General features: G+C 39.3%; 2 protein-coding genes across 2 annotated transcripts; one reads left to right on the forward strand and one right to left on the reverse strand.

Annotated features, from left to right (window-relative positions):
- Positions 1 to 1,143: 1,143 nt before the first annotated feature.
- LOC139455457 (protein unc-93 homolog A-like) lies at positions 1,144 to 6,409 on the reverse strand. Its single transcript, XM_071237008.1, has 4 exons — positions 6,388 to 6,409; positions 4,423 to 5,288; positions 3,063 to 3,330; positions 1,144 to 1,524 (listed from the first exon to the last, which is right to left on the reverse strand). Exons 2-4 carry the CDS (start codon positions 5,275 to 5,277, stop codon positions 1,298 to 1,300), a joined length of 1,350 nt encoding a protein of 449 aa, XP_071093109.1. The 5' UTR covers positions 5,278 to 5,288; positions 6,388 to 6,409; the 3' UTR covers positions 1,144 to 1,297.
- A 1,165-nt stretch (positions 6,410 to 7,574) lies between these two features.
- Positions 7,575 to 9,957, forward strand: LOC139455458 (protein unc-93 homolog A-like). Its single transcript, XM_071237009.1, has 3 exons — positions 7,575 to 8,420; positions 8,926 to 9,193; positions 9,623 to 9,957. Exons 1-3 carry the CDS (start codon positions 7,575 to 7,577, stop codon positions 9,949 to 9,951), a joined length of 1,443 nt encoding a protein of 480 aa, XP_071093110.1. The 3' UTR covers positions 9,952 to 9,957.
- Positions 9,958 to 21,678: the final 11,721 nt, after the last annotated feature.

The following is a 21,678-nucleotide window of genomic DNA, read 5'->3' on the forward strand; positions in this document are numbered from 1 at the left end:
TTCTCTCTGATTAAGAACCTTTAGTCACATGAAGAAACATCGACAATCTGCTCTCGATACTTAAATCGGATTGACCATAATTTACACTCGTGTCTGTCTGTCTGTGTGAAGGTGTGTGAGAGTGCGTGTGCGTGTATATGCGCGTGTGAAAATAGAAAATGAATTTTAAAAATTAAAATGTATTTGGCATAAATTAAAGTGAATTCTGCTAACCCGGGCACCACCGTTCCTAGTGAAATCTTCTTGCTTACGAAATGTCCACATATGCACCTTTAATAAATATATTTATAAGCATTCCATTCGGTGAGCATAGCGGATTTGGGCTGTTTTGGCAAGTTGCTTATGGGACACTTGTGTGTTCTGGGAGTGAGTGAGTGAGTATAGTTTTACGCCGCTTTTAGCAATATTCCAGCAATATCACGGCGGGGGACACCAGAAATGGGCTTCACACATTGTATCCATGTCGGGAATCGAACCCGGGTCTTCGGCGTGACGAGCGAACGCTTTAACCACTAGGCTACCCGACCGCCCCGTGTGTTCTCGGATGTTACATGTAAGTAAATCGTTCACTAGACACTTTTGATGTTATGTAAATAATGTGTTGTGGGTCCAAGCACAATTTGACTCCTCCAATCAGAGAAGAAGAGTGAGTGAGTTTGAACATTATTCCAGTTATATCACGGCGTGTCATCTCGATGTGTGAGGAAAGCCCGAAATGATGCAGGACTCAGACGTTTACCACTTCTGTGAAATCCACTAGCACGGGTATGGTGCTTACAAACTTAGAAACATAATCGGGGCGAACCGGGATTTGAACCCACGATCATAGGTTTACGGTGTGCCCAAGGGACGCAACTTCGCACAGCGAATTGCTGCGAAAGAAAAAAGTTAGATCTCGAAGTGCTGCCTGAAACATATTCTGTCTCAAACAAAACTCCTTGACAATAAATGAATTGTGGCGGGGTGTTTGACAATACGAAGACGGGGAGGAAAATCGAATATATATTTATTATAGCCTGAGTTAGATTTCATAGTACACATGTGTTTGAAATAAAAAGGACAGGTTTCATCTTATCAATGAAAAATATATTTTCAGGTATGCCTGAAATCAACACAAACAGAGATCAGTACAAATAATATACCATAACAAAAGCACTTTGCACTTAAACGGTTGTGAGAGGCGCCCGTAATATGCCAATATCTACACAGTAATAGTCATTACTTTCAGACGCCCGTATATTGCAGCTTGTGGCATATAGAAATTGTCAGAAAAAAATGAGTATTATTAACTTATATTTTATTCATTTATGTTCAGGTATTCTTTTGTTTCCATTTTGTAAAGTATCTCCGCCACAACGTACATCCCCATTCCAACGACCAACAAGGCAAACATGACATATAGTTTTACATAAACACAGAGGATGCTACTCAGAGCGAACGTGAGCGTGGAACCAAGGGACATCCATGTGTGGACATTTGCAAATGCCGGTTCCTTCTTGTCTGGGAAGTACAGGGCAACTAACGCTGAAATTAGAAATACGCAACATTTGAATTTTGTTAAGGATCTTGCTGTTTAACGCCACTCTTAGTGACATAGTAGCTGCATCACGCAGCCTTTTTAATCACTAAGTATTGACCAGACAAACCAGTGATCGATATCATGAGTAACGGGCCAAGCGTCGAGGTACAAATACACCAAGCCTGACTCCCTGATCCATCGAGGCAAGTTACTGTGTTATCCCTACGTTTGTTTCGTTTTCTTTTAAATCCAATTTTAAATAAGGTTGAAAGGGACAAAGGATTAGTAATTGTACAACATTTACATAACAGTTTGAATCGATACCAAACACACCATTGTATAGTATACGTGACCTTTTCTTTGAACATTTAGATCTTGCCACAGTGACTGTTGCTAATCAGGGGTCCTAATGCACATATGGATATCTCTCTTAGACTGAATAAATACCAACGCATATATGTTATATTTTATATATACATATACATATATTTGTGGGTGGGTGTGTATGTTTTATTTGTTATGATGTCTTTAGTTGCCGTATACGGTGTCATATTAGTTTAGCAGAAACATATTGGGCGAGGCCCATCAAGAGATCATAAGTAATTTATTATGCCCAAAAGCTTACACTCTCTGGTATCCATATCGCACATTTTGCCTTTTATCAGAGATTTCCTCATCGGTGCGTTAAGCAAAGCGTTTGACAGCCATTGCTGATGTCAAAGGGAGACCACTCTTCAAACCTTAGAGGTCAAACCTTGTTTAAAATTTTAACTATAATCTTTATCAATAAAGTCACGAATGTGATCTAAAACAGATAAATGTCCTTGTACATCACAATTAATGATAGTAAAACACAAAACAGTGTAAAATAACGAATTTCAGTACCAGTATTTCCATGTGAAAAATATGTGAGGTAGGTGTTGGAAAATCCAAGATGGCTATTACTGACGGTATACAGTCTCACATTAGGTCAGTATCAACGATCTTAGATTTATACTGACGGTATGGGGCTCATGGGGGATGAGTAATTCTGCTCTCTGAACGGTCAATGTCACTTTGAGGCATAATAAATATATATATATATATATTAGGGCTTTCTATTCTGCAGATATCTTACAGTTTGGTTACTATGGCTCAGGTCATTATGTCTGATGGTTTTGATAGTAACACGGTGTACAGGTAATTAAAGATACAAATCTATGTATTGAGTGTGTAACATGTCAGAAATAGCACAGCTTTATCACGTCGGTCTATAATAACTGAAACTGTACCAAGCGCGCTGGTGATTGGAAACGGTGGGTAGCAGCCCACACCATCAGAGCACGATGACACACAATCAACACAGTTTGACCATCCGATCCCCAATGACGTAGGCACTTACGCCATGGAAACTGTGGCCTGTTGTGATAGGTTAACAGGGTAACAAAAGGATACCGAGGTTTCCGAACGATAGTGGGTGAATTTCAGAAAGGAAATAAGTAAAAATCAGTAATTTTGTGTACAATTGATTGTTATTTTAGGTGATTTTAAATTTAATACTTACCTATTAACTGTGTCATAAAAATACCATCAGCGATTGCCCAGGCTAGTGGCAAAAGGATTATATATTTCGTATCCGTCTCGTTTGGCGTCCAGAGGTAGAGTGTAGTAAACACAGCAGCATGTATGAGTGCCGCTGTTGCAAATAACACATAGCGTCCAGTATATTTAGCTACTCGACTTGACACGAAAGATCCAAATGAATTTGTAGCTCCGTAGGCCGCCATGACAAACCCAACCATGTGGATCCCAATGGGGCAGCTGATGTAGGACTATTATAAAAGAAAATATAAATTTATTTTAGATTCATCAAATGCAGAAAATTAATTAATACCAGAGATGCCCAGCTAAAGTTGTATAACATTCGTTACGGAGACCCATGTAGTCTAAACTGACTACAGGTGAGCGAAAATGGTTTTATGTCGCTTTTAGCATAATTTAAGCAATATCACGACAGGGGACACTAGAAATGGGCTTAACACATTGAACACATGTGGGTAATCGAACCCGGGTCTTCGGCGTGACGAGCGAACGCTTTAACCACTAGGCTACCCGACCGCCCATGCCTTGCAAAGAAGGTATCCAGGTTCGATGGTAGTTGAAAATGAAACAAACAAAAAATGTTGATTCGATGATGTATTTTATACGTGAATCATAGTTGTGTTTTGGACCTTAATTTACAGTGTTTCGGTGACTGTGTAAAGTTTAGATCATGTTTGTAATTTTTTTCATCAAATTTTCGAAGTAAATTTTATCGCAGTGAAATTCGGTCAATCGAGAAGGCACCGCTACCAGTGCTATCGTCCGTATTAATAAATTATTCTTACCCGAGCAATGTCAACACAATGAAGTTATACTTTCGGTTTAAAGATTAAAGATTAACCGCGTTTCACTGTGGTTGACACAACGATGATGACGTCACGCTATCATTGTTGCATGTTACATTGTATATACTAGTATATGTATTCACGTTATGTCTTTTTTTTTAAAACAACAACACCCACAGCCCCATGTTTCTACATGGTTGCGGAAGGGGATTCGATGACAAACCAGTAATTATTGCAATGAACATTGTTCCACGTCGTTAGAGTACGATGGCACTGAATATGCAAGACCAGCGAGACATCTCGATATAAGTACAGTAAACTACGGTTATAACGAACACGCTTATAAAGAACTGACTGATATAACGAACTTATTTTTAGTCCTGGCCATTTGTTCTATATATGCCGTATATACCCTTATAACGAACTACGGTTATAACGAACTAATATAAGTAGTCCCTTTGAGTTCGTTATAACCGTTGTTTACTGTATAGGAAGTCCACATCCGCCGACATAGGAGTAAATGTATACCGTACTCACCCTTGTGTAATCTCCAAAGAAGAATGCCCCCACCACTGCCATGTACAACATTAAAGGAACAAGAAAGATGAGCTTTGTGGTAAACAGAGTCACAAAGAAGGAGGACAGAGAGTCCTTCAAACTGGCTTCCGCGATCCAGGCACTCTTCGGTAAAGGAGACAGGAAACACAAGGTGATGACAAGAGCTAGTAAATCACATGTAATAAATATTCCAAGTAGAATATCCACGACTCCGTGATCCGGAGTCGAGATGTCAGTGCCGTTCGTGGACAATGGGCAATAGTCAGCACCACATACAGCCTGTGTTGTCACATTGTCATATGTTCCTTGTTTCAAGATCAGAGAGGACACCAAATTACCAGGTATTTGTGTGGTTTGGAAAATGCTGTAGAACATACCAGTTAATTTGCTGAGAACGACGTAAGTTTCTTGCGACGTCCTTTTAGCCAGGGAATAAGAACATGCTGTGATGTACGTGCTCTGGCTGGTCCATAAGAAGCCAGAGATGCCCCCAAGGAGAAGGGACGACGGGATCAAGGTGTAGAAGGCCGGATAGAAGTTGGAGATGGTGTAGATGAGGTGACACACCCATGATAGAATAATACACCTCTTGATACCAAAATATCGTATTACAGTTGGTGCCAGGATTCCTGAGAATACGAAAGCTCCATACACTGCACTGAGGGAGAATACACCGAGGTCATGTTCCTCATTGAGGCTGCTTTGGAGGTTCTGTAGGGCATGGTATGCTGTAAATGCTGCGAGGAAAGCCGATGCCAAAATCAAGCAGTTTCTGGTTTCCTTGCCATGTATCGTTGTGTCTTTCCCATTTTCTTCAGATTCGGACGTCATCATTCCTTATATTCCTGAATTAACAATAAGTACTAATGATAACAAAGTGTCTATGAAAAACTATAGTGAATCGTGTATGAGTATGTGTCTGCATTCTCAAGCCATGTTATAAGTCAGTTATTGGAATAAGCTTCAAAACAGGTCAAGGTAAATTAAATTAAAGAGAGTGATAATTATTTTTATAAGTTACATTATAATATTCATCTATCAGGATCGTGATTGTACTACAGTAACCGAAATAAATACCTGTGTACTGTGTAGCTATATATATATATATATATATATCTCAATGTGCATTGACACGTGTGTATTTGTTCTCGGTTACCTAGATAAGATGCAAGCAACTGTCAAGGTTACCAGGCTACTAAAAGGACAACATTCGTGTCTCATACACCAGTGGTGAGGTGAAATGGGGTTTAACATCGCGTCCAAGATTATTGCACTTATATAGCGACGTGCATGCACGTGTGTGTGTGTGTGGCTGTTTGTACTAGTCCGGACTGATGCCGATTTATAGTGCTAGCTCACTGAGATACCATGCCGCAGTTTAACATGAATACCCCGACTAAGACACAGTATACTGACTCCGAGCCGACCAGTCCTTATTTTAACCCCTTAATGCCGTGTGCAGACAGGGTAACAAGAAGTACCATCTTTTAACGTTTTTCGGTATGAGCGGCCGGGATCGAACACCAGACTTTTCGCTCTCCGGGCGGCTATACTCTACCACAAGACCAAGGGGGCGGTCTTCCTACACCAGAATCAAGCTTGATTAGACAAAATAGGTTGTTCATTTTGGTTAAGAATAAGTTCCAAGAACCGTTGCTCTGCGACTTGGTTTATTGCTTGTCATCATTGCTCCGACGGCGTATTACATGGCTCTTAATATCAACCACTGGTTTGTCTGCTCCAGAATCGATTATTCAGCGCTATATAGTTATATAGTTTGAATATTACTGTGTGTGGCTTTAAACGTAAACAAACGCCCAAACAACGTGGAAGCGACCAATGAAGAATTTCAAATTAAAATGATGACAACAGGATTTATCGTATTCCATACCTATTGGGATCATTGTTTTGTGGGGGCTGATTGAGGGTAAGTTTTGTACTCACCTGTGTTGTGTTGTTCTTGTCAGTGCATACATTTGCAGAGTGGCGTTATAATCAACATAAACCCTTTGTACCTTGATGGGATGAGTCTCACTGAAACAACGCGGCGAAACATTAAGTTATCTGCAACAATGTAGGCTGATAACAAATGTATATGTCACATACATAATCGACATATCCTTCTTGTAACGTCCTATATGATAGCGTTTATAATAGGGGCGATACTGCTCCGGGATGAACGCGAAGCTGGGATTTTCAAAACCATCCCGAGAAGAACAGTCAATTCCTGGATGTATTAGAGTTCTTCCTCTTATTATATTTATATGAATACATTCATATTTTCTTCTGGATTTTGTATTAAGCTGAAATTTATTTGAACAACATCCTTGAGTTTTGGCGAATATTTCAAACAACTCAAACAGCGACCCAAGAACGTAAACAACCCATGTTTGTACGTTTGAAGGATATATGTCGAGAAGCTTTTTTAGCTTCTTTCTTTGCAGCGCCTACAGCACCTTCAGGATCCACAGAGCAGTAAACGTCTTTCACTTCGGGCTTTCCTCTCACATCAAGTTGACACGCCATGATATATACTTAAATAAAGCAGCATTAAATCCAACTCATTAAGAAGAAATAGTGTGCACGTGTGTTGGTACCTTCAATATTGATTAAAGCGGCGTAAGTCCATACTCACTAACTATAGTCATCTGTTCTTAAATGGGTTCAAAACACGGATATGTATTTAAATCATTTGGATAATAAATTGCAGCTCACGATGTATCGAGCCTCTTGTGACGTGCGTTTGGAAGTTGTAATTTGATGTTTTTGCACATACATGTACAGTTAACCATGCTTATGCATATTCCATCCACAAGGCAACTACCTCAAACCCACTGATGAAGCACGAGTGGCCCAGATAACAGTCATATCATTCAAGAGATTAGATGTGTGAGGTAGTGTGTACATGTAGGTATGGCTACTCTGTACGGTGTTGACTATCAGTTGCCATTGACACGGTGGACGCATTAGTGAAATTGCTCTCTCAATGTATACATCAAGTGTAAACAGTTGAGTCAGCAGAGAGTCAGCAATCTCTTTGAAAAATTCTCTCAGAGACACCATCTGCAATCTTTTTGAAACATATCATTGAGTTTTGTCAAGCGTCTCCAACACCTAAAACAACGACCCACATGACCCAAGAATATGAACAACCGAAGCTTGCCATCGAAGGGAAGGAGACGAGAAGTTGTGGAGTGCTTGCAGCATCTTTTTTGGCAGCATTTACAGCGTATTTGGCGCTTCAGAATCTACAGAGCAGCCTTAATCAACAGGCCGGATTGGGAACGATTTCACTCAGCGTGCAGTATGCATGTATTGTCTTTTCCGGAATCTTGTCCCCAGCTGTCATTCGATTTTTCGGAGTGAAAAATACAATTATATTGTCATGGATATGTCATCTTATTTACACCGGATCCAATTTTTATCCAGCATTCTTTACTCTCATTCCTTCTTCCGTTATTCTCGGGACAATGTCCGGCTTTCTGTGGACTTGTCAGAGCATCTACACCACCGTGTGTTCCTTCTCCCTTGTCCGTTCTACAGGACAATCCACCTACACTGTTCTCAGTAAACTGAATGGACTGTTCTTTACGGTATATGAAACAACCCAGATTCCGGGAAACTTAGTGTCGTCACTTGTCTTTCAAACAGGAACGAACACAAATGGCACAACAGAAGCTATTTGTGGGCCTGGTTTTTGTCCTTTGGCTTCAAATGGAACTGATATAGCCACACCTGGAAGTGAGAAAGTGTATATTATGCTGGGTATATATCTCGCATTTGACATTACTGCTTTGGTTATCACGGTGTTTTTTCTTCCACCGTTGCCCAAAAGTAATTGGAGTGCCAACACCAGCTTAATAGGGTCTCTCAGTTCTCTTTTCGTTACTCTGTTTACATCTAAAATGATATTCCTTGTTCCGTTCATCGTGTATCAGGCTGTTGAACAAGCAGTACTATGGGGAGACTACACACTGGTAAGATTGAACAAATATATATCAATAAATCAATGTATTGTGCAAACATTTCTGTATCACTCAGATCGGGTTAGTTACTTGCTCGTTAAATGTTACCCAAACTTTGAGAGTCAGTAAGCACAATAAATTGTGATGTATCGTAATATATTGGAATTGTCATCTGAACTCAAAACCAGAAGTTACTGTCATATGTTCTTTTTTATCATTTTGTGTTTTGTGAAAGAACGTGTTTGTATTAAAGTTTAAAAGTGTGCAGGTGTTTATTAGAATGGAGATTGACCCACAGGCTTACCAAGATTTTCTTAAAATGTTAATCTAATAAAACCAAGTCAAAATTTTAATTTCAAAATCTGTCTTGCAATGTTTGGGCTTTTCTAGTAATGTTCGTTTCCGACAAGAGATATTCAGTTTTTGGAAAAGGAACGAAAATTTCAGTGATACTTTCATCATCATTAGTATTATCATGTTTTCAGGTCGACTCTCGTGTTGTAACCTTATTTTACAGTCCTATGTTAGCTGCCCTATCGGAATACACATGGTTGGGTTTGTCATGGCAACGTACGGGGTTGTCACTTCTCTCTCGGCATTACTGTTCAGTCGAGTTGCCAAGTACACTGGTCGGTACTTGCTGTTTTGTGCTGCTGCCTCGTCACAAGCTGGACTGTTTACCGTGCTGTTTCTATGGACGCCCACACAAGCAGACACCAAATACATATTCATGGTGCCAATGGTGTGGGGTATGGGAGAAGGCATATGGCAGACGCAGTCAAACTGTAAGATTGTCTTTCTATTGTATTAAACTTAAACAATATTATTATGTAGCCTACATATATGTTAAAAGATTTGCCAATGATATCGTTCGACAAAATATTGCCTATTCCTATTCGATTGCATTAATATCACTGCCTTCAGTTGTTTGAGCGTTTCAGATTACAGCAATATCACAGCGACCTGTAAGACAATGATTCTAATCCTTTACCAATCTATCCATGTGAAAGGCACTCAAACAGCAAAGTCGTGTATTGTTACCACCCTATCCAAATTTAAGTAAGCAGGCATTATTTTGAAAGGAATCATTGGTTTAAGTACTTTTATTTACTACATTAATTCATTCACTTGTCTATGGATTTGTTGTGGAGTTGCCAGACAATATAACTTGAATAATATTTCCACGGCTCAATGAATTTGATTTTTTCTTTCAGCACTTATTGCTCTGCTCTTCCCCGACAACAAGGAGCCCGCCTTTGCCAACTTTGTCACATGGAAAGCTATCGGATTTACTATTACGTTCGTACTCAGTGAATTTGTTTGCTTGAGGACAAAACTTATATTTGTGTTATCATTACTTGCCATTGCGATGGTGTTATACACGGGGGTGGAGATTTATTCCAAAGTCACCAAAGACGCCACAACTGCTGAAATTAATTCCGGAAAATCACCCAAAGCAGTTTCAAAGCACAAAATTCCCATAGCAACAGGGACCCAATCCCCGACTGCTGGTTATGGTAGCGTAGATAAGAACTGTTCGTAAAACGGATTGAAAAAGAACAACTTCTTACATTGTACATCCTTATTATTTGTGTGATGTACATTTATTGAATATCAATGAAAGCACCCATTGAAACAAAAACATGCAATGTACATTGTAATATAATATAATAATTAATGTTTAAACGATCATGTTTGTTTGTTGTTTAAAGCCACACTCAGCAATATTTCAGTGATATGACGGCGGTGTGTAAATAAGAGTCTGGGCCCCGTTCTACAAAGCGATCGTAGCTCTAAGACGATCGTAACTACCATCGTTTAACATAGACTTATGACTGTCGTAGGGCTACGATCGCTTTGTGGAACGGGGCCCTGGATCCAGTGACTGACATCATTAGCATCGATCCACGCAATTGGGATACAATGACATGTATCAACCAAGCCTGACCACGCGATCCCGTTAGTCGCCTCTTACGACAAGCATGGTCGCCTTTTACGGCAAGCATGGTCGCTTTTTACGGCAAGTATGGATTGCTGAAGACCTATGATGTGAATCATGTGAAGAACATTTGAATGAACATTGCCCCATTTGGAGCTGACACAGAGCTGACTCATCTAGGATTCGATCTAGGGGATCCTGTCACGACTAAATGACAAGTCAGACAAGTCATTTTCATGTTGGTTAGTTCGGTCTCTGATCCAAAACTCAGTTTAAGTATGGTGTAGCCATAACGGACAATATAGATATGGTCTTTTTACAAAGCGACGTCACTGTGCGTGTGAGCGTGCGTGCGTGTGTGTCTGTGTGTCTGTCTGTACTAGTACTAGTCCAGGCTAATGCCGATTTTGCAAGCCAACTGAGATACCATGCCGCAGTTTTAATGCCCTACTTAGACACAGTACACAAACTCCTGTCTGTCTGTCTGTCTGTCTGTCTGTCTGTCTGTCTCTTCATTTATTCATTTCTGATATTAATCGGAAGATGGTGGGGTAGCCTCGGTGTTAAATAGTTCGTTTGTAACGCCGGGCGCCCGGGTTCGACTCTCCACATGGATACATTGTGGGAAGCCCATTTGGGCGTCCGATGCAATATGAAGCACACTCACTCTGGTTATAATAATCCGGGGTGTTGGATTAGCCCAGATTATCGTGTTTCTTGAAGTTGTTGTTGTTGTTGTTGTCTTCCTAAAAACTGACTCTGTAATAGATCTGGCTAGACTTGGTTTTGTATAATCTAGATGGTTTGAGTTATAAAAAAATACATATATTCCACAGCCATGGTGCAGCACCAGTGACAACAGTGTAAACATCGCTGTTGAAATTATAATATGCACTTGTACCGTACTGTATATTGCAACAAATAGAGTGTCACTATTCTGTCTGCCTTAAAGAAATTAACTGAAGCCGTTTTGTACCAAGTGCAATGAGAAGGACACTGTCAGACAGTTTTTTTAAATATACATTCATCCTTTTTATATTTATTTTGTCCATTCACATTTAATTTATACTCTGCAAAAAAAGAAAGTTAACGAAAATGATGTTAGATTGAGATTTTGCATATCATATAAATAATCAACAGATGGTAATTGATAGTTCAAAATTGGCACACATCATTGACCCAGGTTCTATATGGCACAGTAGATTTTCAAGGTGAAGGTCATCTGTTCTCAATATTTTGTATGCGCAAGGCAGGGTATACTGTTGGAAGACAACAGTGGTAAGGCTAACCAGTTATGCGTACAATTATTTTTCTTAACCCGAATGGCACAATCTTATGTTATTCTATTTCGGCTACCCCCCATTAACAAATCTATGGCATGTCCATAAACCTGAAATAGGCCTTCTGTAATTATCTTAATCGATAGATGCAGTGAGAGAGTGACTTTGGGTTAACGAAGTTATAAACACTGTTGGCGAGAGTTATAGAGATATATTTGAGACAGGAGCATCAACCACACACGGACAATGTGAAAAATATACAGACAGACAGTTTATTCAGTAATGTAGGCACCAGGACCCATAGTACAGTGCAGATTGGATATTAACATTTGTCATGTACATGATTAGATTTTAAATCTAGTAACACATTCCTCATTATACAGTCATGTTTTAAGAATACAGAAACAGCATGGATCATATCAGGATTTTCAGAGTTTAGCAGATTTATCATTAACAGACGGTCTTTACAAATGCCTTGCAACATGGCGAGACATTTATACCTTAAATGGGAACACGTTTCACCTATAAGTCAGACATGGTATTCATCCTCTACTTCTCCTGATGAACAGTTTGTACAAAACATATGTAACCTGGAAGTTGATATAAATCATCGAGTTTGAAGTACCACCCCGCCTAATTATAACAACCCGCACAACCTGATAAGAAGACAGTTTGGTGACCGTAGGTATATGTAAGCCTTTGCTATCTGGGACATGTAACAAAGGTCACTATAGGTCCCTCACCAATCTATGATTGCAATAAGAGATTTTAAATTGATAGCATGGATAGACCCGGTCGCTCGTAGTCCTGCATCGTGACTGTGGAATATATAATTTATATGAATATATTTTTTATGAAAACAAAACTATTCTAGATACATATACAAATGCAAATCTAATCATGTTAAATCATCATTTGGACAATTTTATGAAATCAGCATCTTTTTTTAATTTTAGAGGAGATGAGGGTATTTTGTAATGTAAGATTTGCATGGACTATATTGGTTGATCGCTGCGTGGTTGATCGTTCATCGTTCTCATAACATCAATCAGTGGTCTGTCTGGTCCAGACACGATTATCTAGGGCCACCTCCAAATTGACGGACTATTGCTGAGTGCGACGTTAAACAACAAACTAAAACACATACACACCTGCCTTGAATAGCATTAAGGAGGCATATCTGAGACAGTGACATCCAGGGCACACAGACCACATAGAAAATGTATGTTATTTTTTATGATAGGTGATATAAATCAATCAGTATGAAGTACCATCCCGCCTACCAACATGTACGAGCTGATAAGAAGAAAAGGCTTTGTCCGTAGGTTCATTGCACTATCTGGGGCATTCATCCCGGAATAAAATGTATGACAACGTAGGGACTCCCCTGCAACTTATGCTTGTAATAAGAGGCGAATAAATTGATTTATAGGCCGACGTCATAAACCTGTGTTATTGCTGATAAGGACGTTAAACAAAAAGTGGATGATGTCAATCGTGGAAATAAATTCGCCCAGTGATTGTTGTTAATGATGTTTGCTAGTCTGTCAAGAGAGTATTCAAACTTGAATTCACACTTTGTGTTCAAATTTTGTATTCACATTTTGTGTACAAACTTTGTATTCACATTTTGTATTCAAACTTTTTATTCACATTTTGTGGTCAAACTTTGTTTCACATTTTGTGTTCAAACTTTGTATTCACAATTTGTTGTGAGACGTTGTATCCACACTTTGTATTTACACTTTGGATTTACACTTGCGTTTTAATAGGTCTTCAGCAACCCATGCTTGCTTTAAAAGGCGACTAACGGTATCGGGTGGTCAATCACTGGAATGTCTGTTCCAGACTCGATTATTTATATATAAATATTTCCATATAACTGGAATATGTCTGAGTGCGGCGTTAAACAAGAAACCAACCAACCATTTTACCATGGATGTACGAGGGGGACATATACATAATCCTATAATCAACAGTTTTGCCTCATTAGACTCAAATATATTAACCTTTTATAAAACCCAGAAATCATTGTTAGATTGTGAAAAATATTTATCTCTTCAAATGCCCTGGGAGTACAAAGGTCCATTAACAAAGTTTAGAAAGGCTATAATTCTGTGGGCGTGCAGCATCTACCTAGGGGTGTATCTACAATGACCGATGACAATGTTCTGTGTGAACATTGCAACGCAATAGAAGATGAAATTCATGTTGTATATGTCTGTAAATATCATGAAGACGAGTGTAAACTGTTATTACCTAAATTGTCAAACAAGCTCTGTTATTCACTTAAAAGCCTATGTACTTAGTCAGATATGAATGTATTACTACCATTTACCAAGTCCTTAACACATCTTTTAAGAACGGTTCCGCTTAATAAGTAATTTTGTTAATTTGAGTCTGTATATCTTCATGTGGTAACTCAAATTATGATGTAAAAAGTTTTGTACTTTATGTCACGTGGCCTTTAATGCAAATAAACCTGTCTGTCTGTCTAATCAACATTTTTAATAACCACATATTGAAATAAAAATTATTGAAGAAAACAACATAATTTTTCACATATTAGTGTGCCAATTTTCTACACAAGGCATAAAAACATGTACATTAATGATTTATCCCTCGATTTCACAATGTCATAGTTAATAACGCTGCTGGAAGGAAAACGCGAGCTGTTACAAAATGGGAATTAATAATCGCTTCTCAAGTGACAAAAAAACATTATTATCCTTGACAATGTGACTTGAAGAAGATGCTCATCGGCATCATCGGTTCATTTCGACGATAAATTGACTTTTACTTCGGATATGGCCTGGTTGAATTGGGAAGTGAATGCAAAAAACGCCCACTGACATCTTTAGATTTATAAAGCGACCTGTACCTTATGACCCAAAGGTTGAGCATGACTTTGCGTTAACCATACGTGACAATAGTGACCCAGTAAAGACAGTTTATACCCCTCCTCACGTGTCACCGCCCTGATAAATGGACCAAGAATGAATAATCACAAAATATCCTACGGATACGAGGAATTACTGATTGCCTGTCCCGAGTGAATTAATTATGTAAGCTGAGAACCTTGGCGACTTTCAAAATCATTTCACGAAGGACTGATAATCCGTAATATTAATCTATTACCCAGAGACTTTTTTCTAAAAGTATGTGGAAACAATGTGGGTGTTACTACTAAAGGTATCAACTCAGTCGATCTCTGTTGAAATAACGTCACGTAAAACGTCATGAGCAATGGATGACGTTTTCGCGTATTTATAACAATGCTTTGAAATGACGAGATGTTGCTATGGGCCGCTTCGCAAACAGTTAAAATATTGAACAATTGGCACGGATTAGACAAACAGCACGAAGCAAAAAATGAAATAGATGTTAACATATGTTTATTTAGTATTAATGAAAATATATGCACCAATATCCTTGCCCTATTATTAATAGTGAGTGAGTATGGTTTTACGCCGTTTTTAGCAATATTCCACCAATATCACGATGGGGGACACCAGAAATGGGCTGCATACATTGTACCCATGTCGGGAATCGAACCCGGGTCTTCGGAGTGACGAGCAAACGCTTTAACCAGTAGGCTACCCGACCGCCCCCCTATGATTATTAAGAAGCAGTACTACACGCAGATCGTGCATAGGAGATGGACTGCACCAGCGACAACCTAGAGGACAACACGTTACAGAGATAAAAACAAGAGTAACACCCAAAGCAACAACAATCTCAAACAATCCACATTTTGAAATGCTAAATATAAAACGTCAACGCCATAGAATAACCAGTCTCGACTATCTGTCCAAACATATTCCATTGGGGGCAACAGGCTAAATAGGAGCGAAAACAATATGAATGGATCACTGAAAATCAGTGATGGATGATACCAGCTGATACCAGTACTGTTAATTTATTAAATAAATCTGAGTTTTGAATTTTGATGAGACCTTCCGTTTTTGTTTTGAGGAAAAGGGACGTTTGGAGATCTCAATTCATCGTTGATAACCAAAGATTCAATGTTTAGTCATTTCCAGTTGACTTGACAAATAATAGTTCATTGTAACCGGTTACAAGTGCCTTTCAGACTTGCATATTGAATATTTCAAGAATCACAATTCTCGTGAATGTCCAATATAACATTTATAAACATTTTAAACTGAAGATTCTAAATTGTATTACCAATTATATGCAGACACAAATAATAAATACACTGTTTATCAAATAAATAAAAGTGACAAACCATTTCCATAATCATAAGAAATCCCTGCTTAAAGCAGAGTTCCGTGTATGCAGATTTTAACGGTTTTCATGAGGTATTTTACTTACTATGAATAAATCCTTAACTCAAGCTGATTTTCATAGAAGATTTTGACTATAACGGTACAAACATGTGTTTTTTGTTTGTTTTTAGTTGATTATTGTTTAACGCCGCACTCAGCAATATTACAGCTATATGACGGCGGTCTGTAAATCGAGTTTTGACCAGACAATCCAGTGGTTGATATCATGAGCATCGATCCACGCAATTGGGATCGATGACATGCATCAACCAAGTCAGCGAGCCTGACCACCCGCTCCCGTTAGTCGCCTCTTACGACAAGCATAGTCGCCTTTTACGGCAAGCATGGGTTGGTAAAGACCTATTCTACCCCGGATCTTCACGGGTCCCCAAAGCAGTTGAACTACGAACATGTGGTAAAAAAAGGCCATCTTGTGTCACAGACCAGTGCAAGAAGGAATACATGTGAGTTGTCATCCATCTGCACACGTCTGATAATATTCGTACAATTATTACTCATTGCGGATGTGTAAAATGGGCCTTTATCCAACCTCATCCTTTATTCAACAAATATACTCAGATAGTAATCCCTACATAAGAGCATGTCTTCTCGAACTCCAACTGAAGGGAGTGCGTCAACGGTAAACGTCACATGAACACTACTTCATTTATAACTGCGACGAGTGTCAATAAAGTATCACAGTTAATGACATAAATGTGTGGACAATGACGTGGAATATTATCGGTGATATATTGTCACCATTATCAGTCATTCCCCTCCCACCGCCTTCCCATCGAGAGAGTGGTACAAGATTACAATGCTAATTTACCCGAACGTTCAATATGGAATACTGTAAGGGACAGTATCGCATGCTTGCCTTCACTTTGTACAATTACATGTATCTGAAAACAACACGAGACCTTCCTATTTACGTCAAATACAGCGTTCTCGACTTTGTGCAGCTTCGACATTTGTTACTGTTTAACAAAAGTCGAAATGGCGAGAATGAGACAGTGACCCGTAAACTATTCCATACTTTGTTCCTGACTTGTTAACTCTATCCTCTTATGATGTGGGCATGTTATCAGTGTTAATAACACTAAATGTGTGCTAAAGATTGTAAAGTAGGCCGTACCGATAACAGGCAGTCTTGAGTGTGCGACCAGATAGTATATAAATGTTTTCAACGAGTTCCAGATATGTGACCTATATTTGTGGTATTACACCCTCAAGCGACAAAGCCCTTTCCATAATCATGAGACATATCTGCTATTGTACGATTCCGAATGTCATATATATGAGCATGTGTTTATGAGGTAGGTGAGGTGAGTTGAAATGGGGTTGAAAGGCGCATCCCAGATTATTGCACTTATATAGCGACGTGCATGCACGTGTGTGCGTGTGTGTGTGCGCGCGCGTGCGTGTGTGTGTGTGTGTGTGTCTGCTTGTACTAGTCCGGATTGATGCCGATTTATAGTGCTAGCCCACTGAGATACCATGTCGCAGTTTAACATGGATACCCCACTAAGACACAGAATACTGACTCCGAGCCGACATGTCCTTGTTTTAGCCCCTTAATGCCAAGCGCCAGACAGGATAACAACAAATACCATCTTTTAACGTCTTTTGGTATGACGCGGGCGGAGATCGAACCCCGGACCTTACGCTCCCAGGGCGGACGCTCTACAGCTAGAGCACGGAGGCGGTTGTGTTTATGAATCACTGTCAGGTTATGATGATATGCAACTATTTAAAAATTGATAAGGAGATTGATATCAACACTTTTGTACATCATCACAGTATACAAGATAGCTACGCGATGAAACATTGTTCTATCATGACGTCATTTCTGGAGATTCGAACATGCGTTCGCAACTTGATAACGTCGTATTTTGGTCGACGTTATTTTGGAGAGGTGAGTGTCTAGTGAGTTGTTCCCCATACAACGGATGTAGCTAGACATTCATTACAGTTTACCGTAGTGCAGTACTTACAATTTACCGTAGGACAGTCATCACAATATACCGCAGTACATTCATTACAGTTTACCGTAGTGCAGTACTTACAATTTACCGTAGGACAGTCATTACAATATACCGTCGGACAGTCATTACATTTTACCGTAGTGCAGTACTTACAATATACCGCAGTACAGTCATTACATTTTACCGTAGTGCAGTACTTACAATATACCGTCGGACAGTCATTACAGTATACCGCAGTACAGTCATTACATTTTACCGTAAAGCAGTACTTACAATATACCGTTGGACAGTCATTACAATATACCGCAGTACAGTCATAACAGTTTACCGTAGTGCAGTACTTACAATTTACCGTAGGACAGCCATTACAATATACCGCAGTACATTCATTACAGTTTACCGTAGTGCAGTACTTACAATATACCGTAGGACAGCCAATACAATATACCGCAGTACATTCATTACAGTTTAAGGTAGTGCAGTACTTACAATTTACCGTAGGACAGTCATTACAATATACCGCAGTACATTCATTGCAGTTTACCGGAGTGCAGTACTTACAATATACCGTAGTACAGTCACTACAATTTACCACAGTGGACTTATTACAATACACCGCAGTATATTCATTACAGTTTACCACAGTGGAGTTATTACAATTTACCACTGTACAGCCATTACAATTTACCACAGTGGAGTTATTACGATTTACCGTAGTACAGCCATTACAATTTACCACAGTACAGTCGTGACAATTTATTGTAATACGGTTATTACATTTTATCGCAGACAAATTATATATTTGTCTTAAAATTCGTAATAGGTTTACCGCAGTAGCGTCACAATTTATGTCTTTGTTACATTTTACTATATAGATCGTAACACACTTTCAAAGGGTGGTTGGGTAGTCGTGTGGTTACACTGTATGCTCATGGAGCTGAAAACCCTGGTTCGATTCCTAAATGGGAATTATATGTGAAGCACACTGTTGTGTCTCACCGTCGTGATATTGCTGAAAAATTAATTGCTAAAAGTGGAGTGAGCTACTCAATCAATCACTCTCACATGCCATGGGCGGGGCAGGGACAGACTAAGGTCGGCAGATGCAGTGTATGCAAATGTAACTTGAGGGACAAAGTACATAGGTTAATGATTTATGGAAATATAGGTATATAAGTCATTGTTTGTCAGTATGTTATCACCCAATAACATACAGTGTATTCACCTAGGGTGTGGCTGCAAGACCGTGTTAGTTAGGGTGAATTCAGCACCATGATAGGAGGTCAAATGTGGACTTGAGTTGCCTGGTGCAGGATTTTGACACTCGTGATTAAGGGTCCGGGCTACACTTCAGTCAAGGACAAGCGATTGTTTTCAGTTGCCACAGCTGCCCCATATGTTCAATGTCCCTGGAGCTCCACACTATAAAATTCAACATATATGTTGTATTTTGAAGTTGCGCGGATGTTGAAAGAGAGAGAGAGAGAGAGAGAGAGAGAGAGAGAGAGAGAGAGAGGTGGAGAGAGAGATGTGGAGAGAGAGAGGTGGAGAGAAAGCTTGGGATAGTGATGAAGTGCGTGGGGACAAAACGAGCAAGAGAGAGAAAGAGCGAGGGGAGAGAGTGAGGGAAGAGAAAGAGTTAAAAGAGCAAGAATGGAAGCGAGGGGGAGAGATGGCAGGAATAGGGTATAGAGAGACAGCTTATTATTCAGATGATCTTGGGCTGGGAATTATTACTCACTTATTACTACTTACTATGTAGTTTATTGACAATGCGTCCTTTAAGCGTGCCATGAACCTATATCGAATACAGATTCGCCCTGAATGTTTCTTGGTTTGTCAGCACCATACCCATGATCAAATAAAGTCGCGTTAAACTCACTCACTCACTCACTCACTCACTCACTCACTCACTCACTCAGGCTGTTTTTAACATTTCAAATTCAATCTTTTAAACATGAAATATTTTTTATTTGAATCCATCATTTTGCTGGTTTATGTTGTGTGCAAAGTTTTTTTAGTTGTTTCGGGGTTGTTGTTTTTAGGATTTTTTTAAGGGTGGTTGTTGTTTTTGGGGGTTTTTTTTTGTTTTTTTGTTGGGTTTTTTTGGGGTGGTGGTGGGGGGTTTGGTTTGTTGGTTTGGGTTTTTTGGGGGGTGGGGGTTGTATGTGTGTCGGGGGGTGGGGGGTTGCATTTTCTTTCTTTCTTGTATATGGGCCGGTGGCCTTTTGTACAATAAACTTCTTTGACTTTGACTTGACATTTTCTTTGGGTCAAGTAGAGTATCCAACGGTAACAACTAAGACAGGTTTACATCTTGAGTAATTTACGTGATACATATTCAACATATGACGTAGGAAGGAGCGCAGCAAGTGACAAAAATAGAGATCTAAATATGGTGACATATTCCTTTGACATATACACAGTTGGTAATAAAAATTGTCTTCCTATAAAACATATTCTCCCATGACACGCCGGTACTGACTGGTTTTGTTTGCATTTGGGTTTACCGTTATATCAAGCAGGACAACTGCCAGTCTAGACGGGACAGTCAAGGTATGTGGAGTTGGTTGTGGTAGAAATAAATGGCCAAGATTGAATATGATTGGCTGCATGTGATACTCAGCACTTTTAATGGGGAATATACAAGAAAATGGTACAGACAAGAGAGACATATCGCGTAAAATCAGTTGTAAAGAATAAAACTATAATACTGAACTTCGGTTCTGAAACATAGTGAGTGAGTGAGTGAGTGAGTGAGTTGGGTTTAACGCTGCTTTTAACAGTATTTCAGTTATATCACGGCGTGTCAGCTTAATGTGGGAGGAAAGTCCGGAGTGATGCAGGTCTCAGGTGTTTACCACTTCGGTGAAACACGGGTATGGTGCTGACAAACCTAGAAACATAATCGGGGCGAACCTGGATTCGAACCCACAGTCATAGGTTTCTGGCGTGCCCAAGGGACGCAACTCTGCACAGTGAATCGCGGCGCCTTAGACAACTGGGCCACCCGTGCCCCCTCTGAAACATACAACATACAGGAACAACATACGAAATGATATATAATATATATAAGGATCCTGTATGTATATACATAGCTATCTAAATGATACAATACAGTGGAACGTTTACCTATTAACAGCTTATAAAATGTACTTTGTCCATGAATGTGAAAAGAATGGTATAAATGTAAATTAAATTTTTGTTTGTGAGGTTTAGGTGAGAAGCTCTATCCACTAGATAGAGAGGTATTCGTTTCTGTGATAGAATACTTCTTGTTCTTTTTCTGACGTTTACTCAAAGCTTAACACTACTGTTCAAGCATAATGCTAACAGCTACAGTTTACAGTGTAATTTAACGTGGGCATACACTATAGTAACAAGCCGTATCATACCTTTATTCCTGTGAGAGGCAATAATTGTAGCTATAAAACACATAAGGTATTATTATTATTATTATTTGCCAATAAATAATACTAGATTTACAGCGTTGTTTTTTTAAAAACTATTCAGCAACTCCATAGTGATTTCGGTGCAGAATATGGCCCCTACACAATGGTTGCACTGATAGGGTAATGGGAAATGCCACTATGTTATTCAAAACGCCAACGCCGGAAACTAATCAGTCACGAAACCCACCCATAGGGCGGTAAAGGCAAAATAGCGATAAACATTATTTGAATGTCTCCCTGAAAATCAACGAGGAAACCAGGTGTTCGGGAAAAGGGTAAGCATGCCCTTCTCTAACAGTAGCACCCGCCACTAACACAATTTTCA

The sequence above is a fragment of the Haliotis cracherodii genome, unplaced genomic scaffold, assembly GCF_022045235.1.
Source record: "Haliotis cracherodii isolate W230 unplaced genomic scaffold, xgHalCrac1.p SCAF_11, whole genome shotgun sequence".
NCBI classification, from domain to species: domain Eukaryota; kingdom Metazoa; phylum Mollusca; class Gastropoda; order Lepetellida; family Haliotidae; genus Haliotis; species Haliotis cracherodii.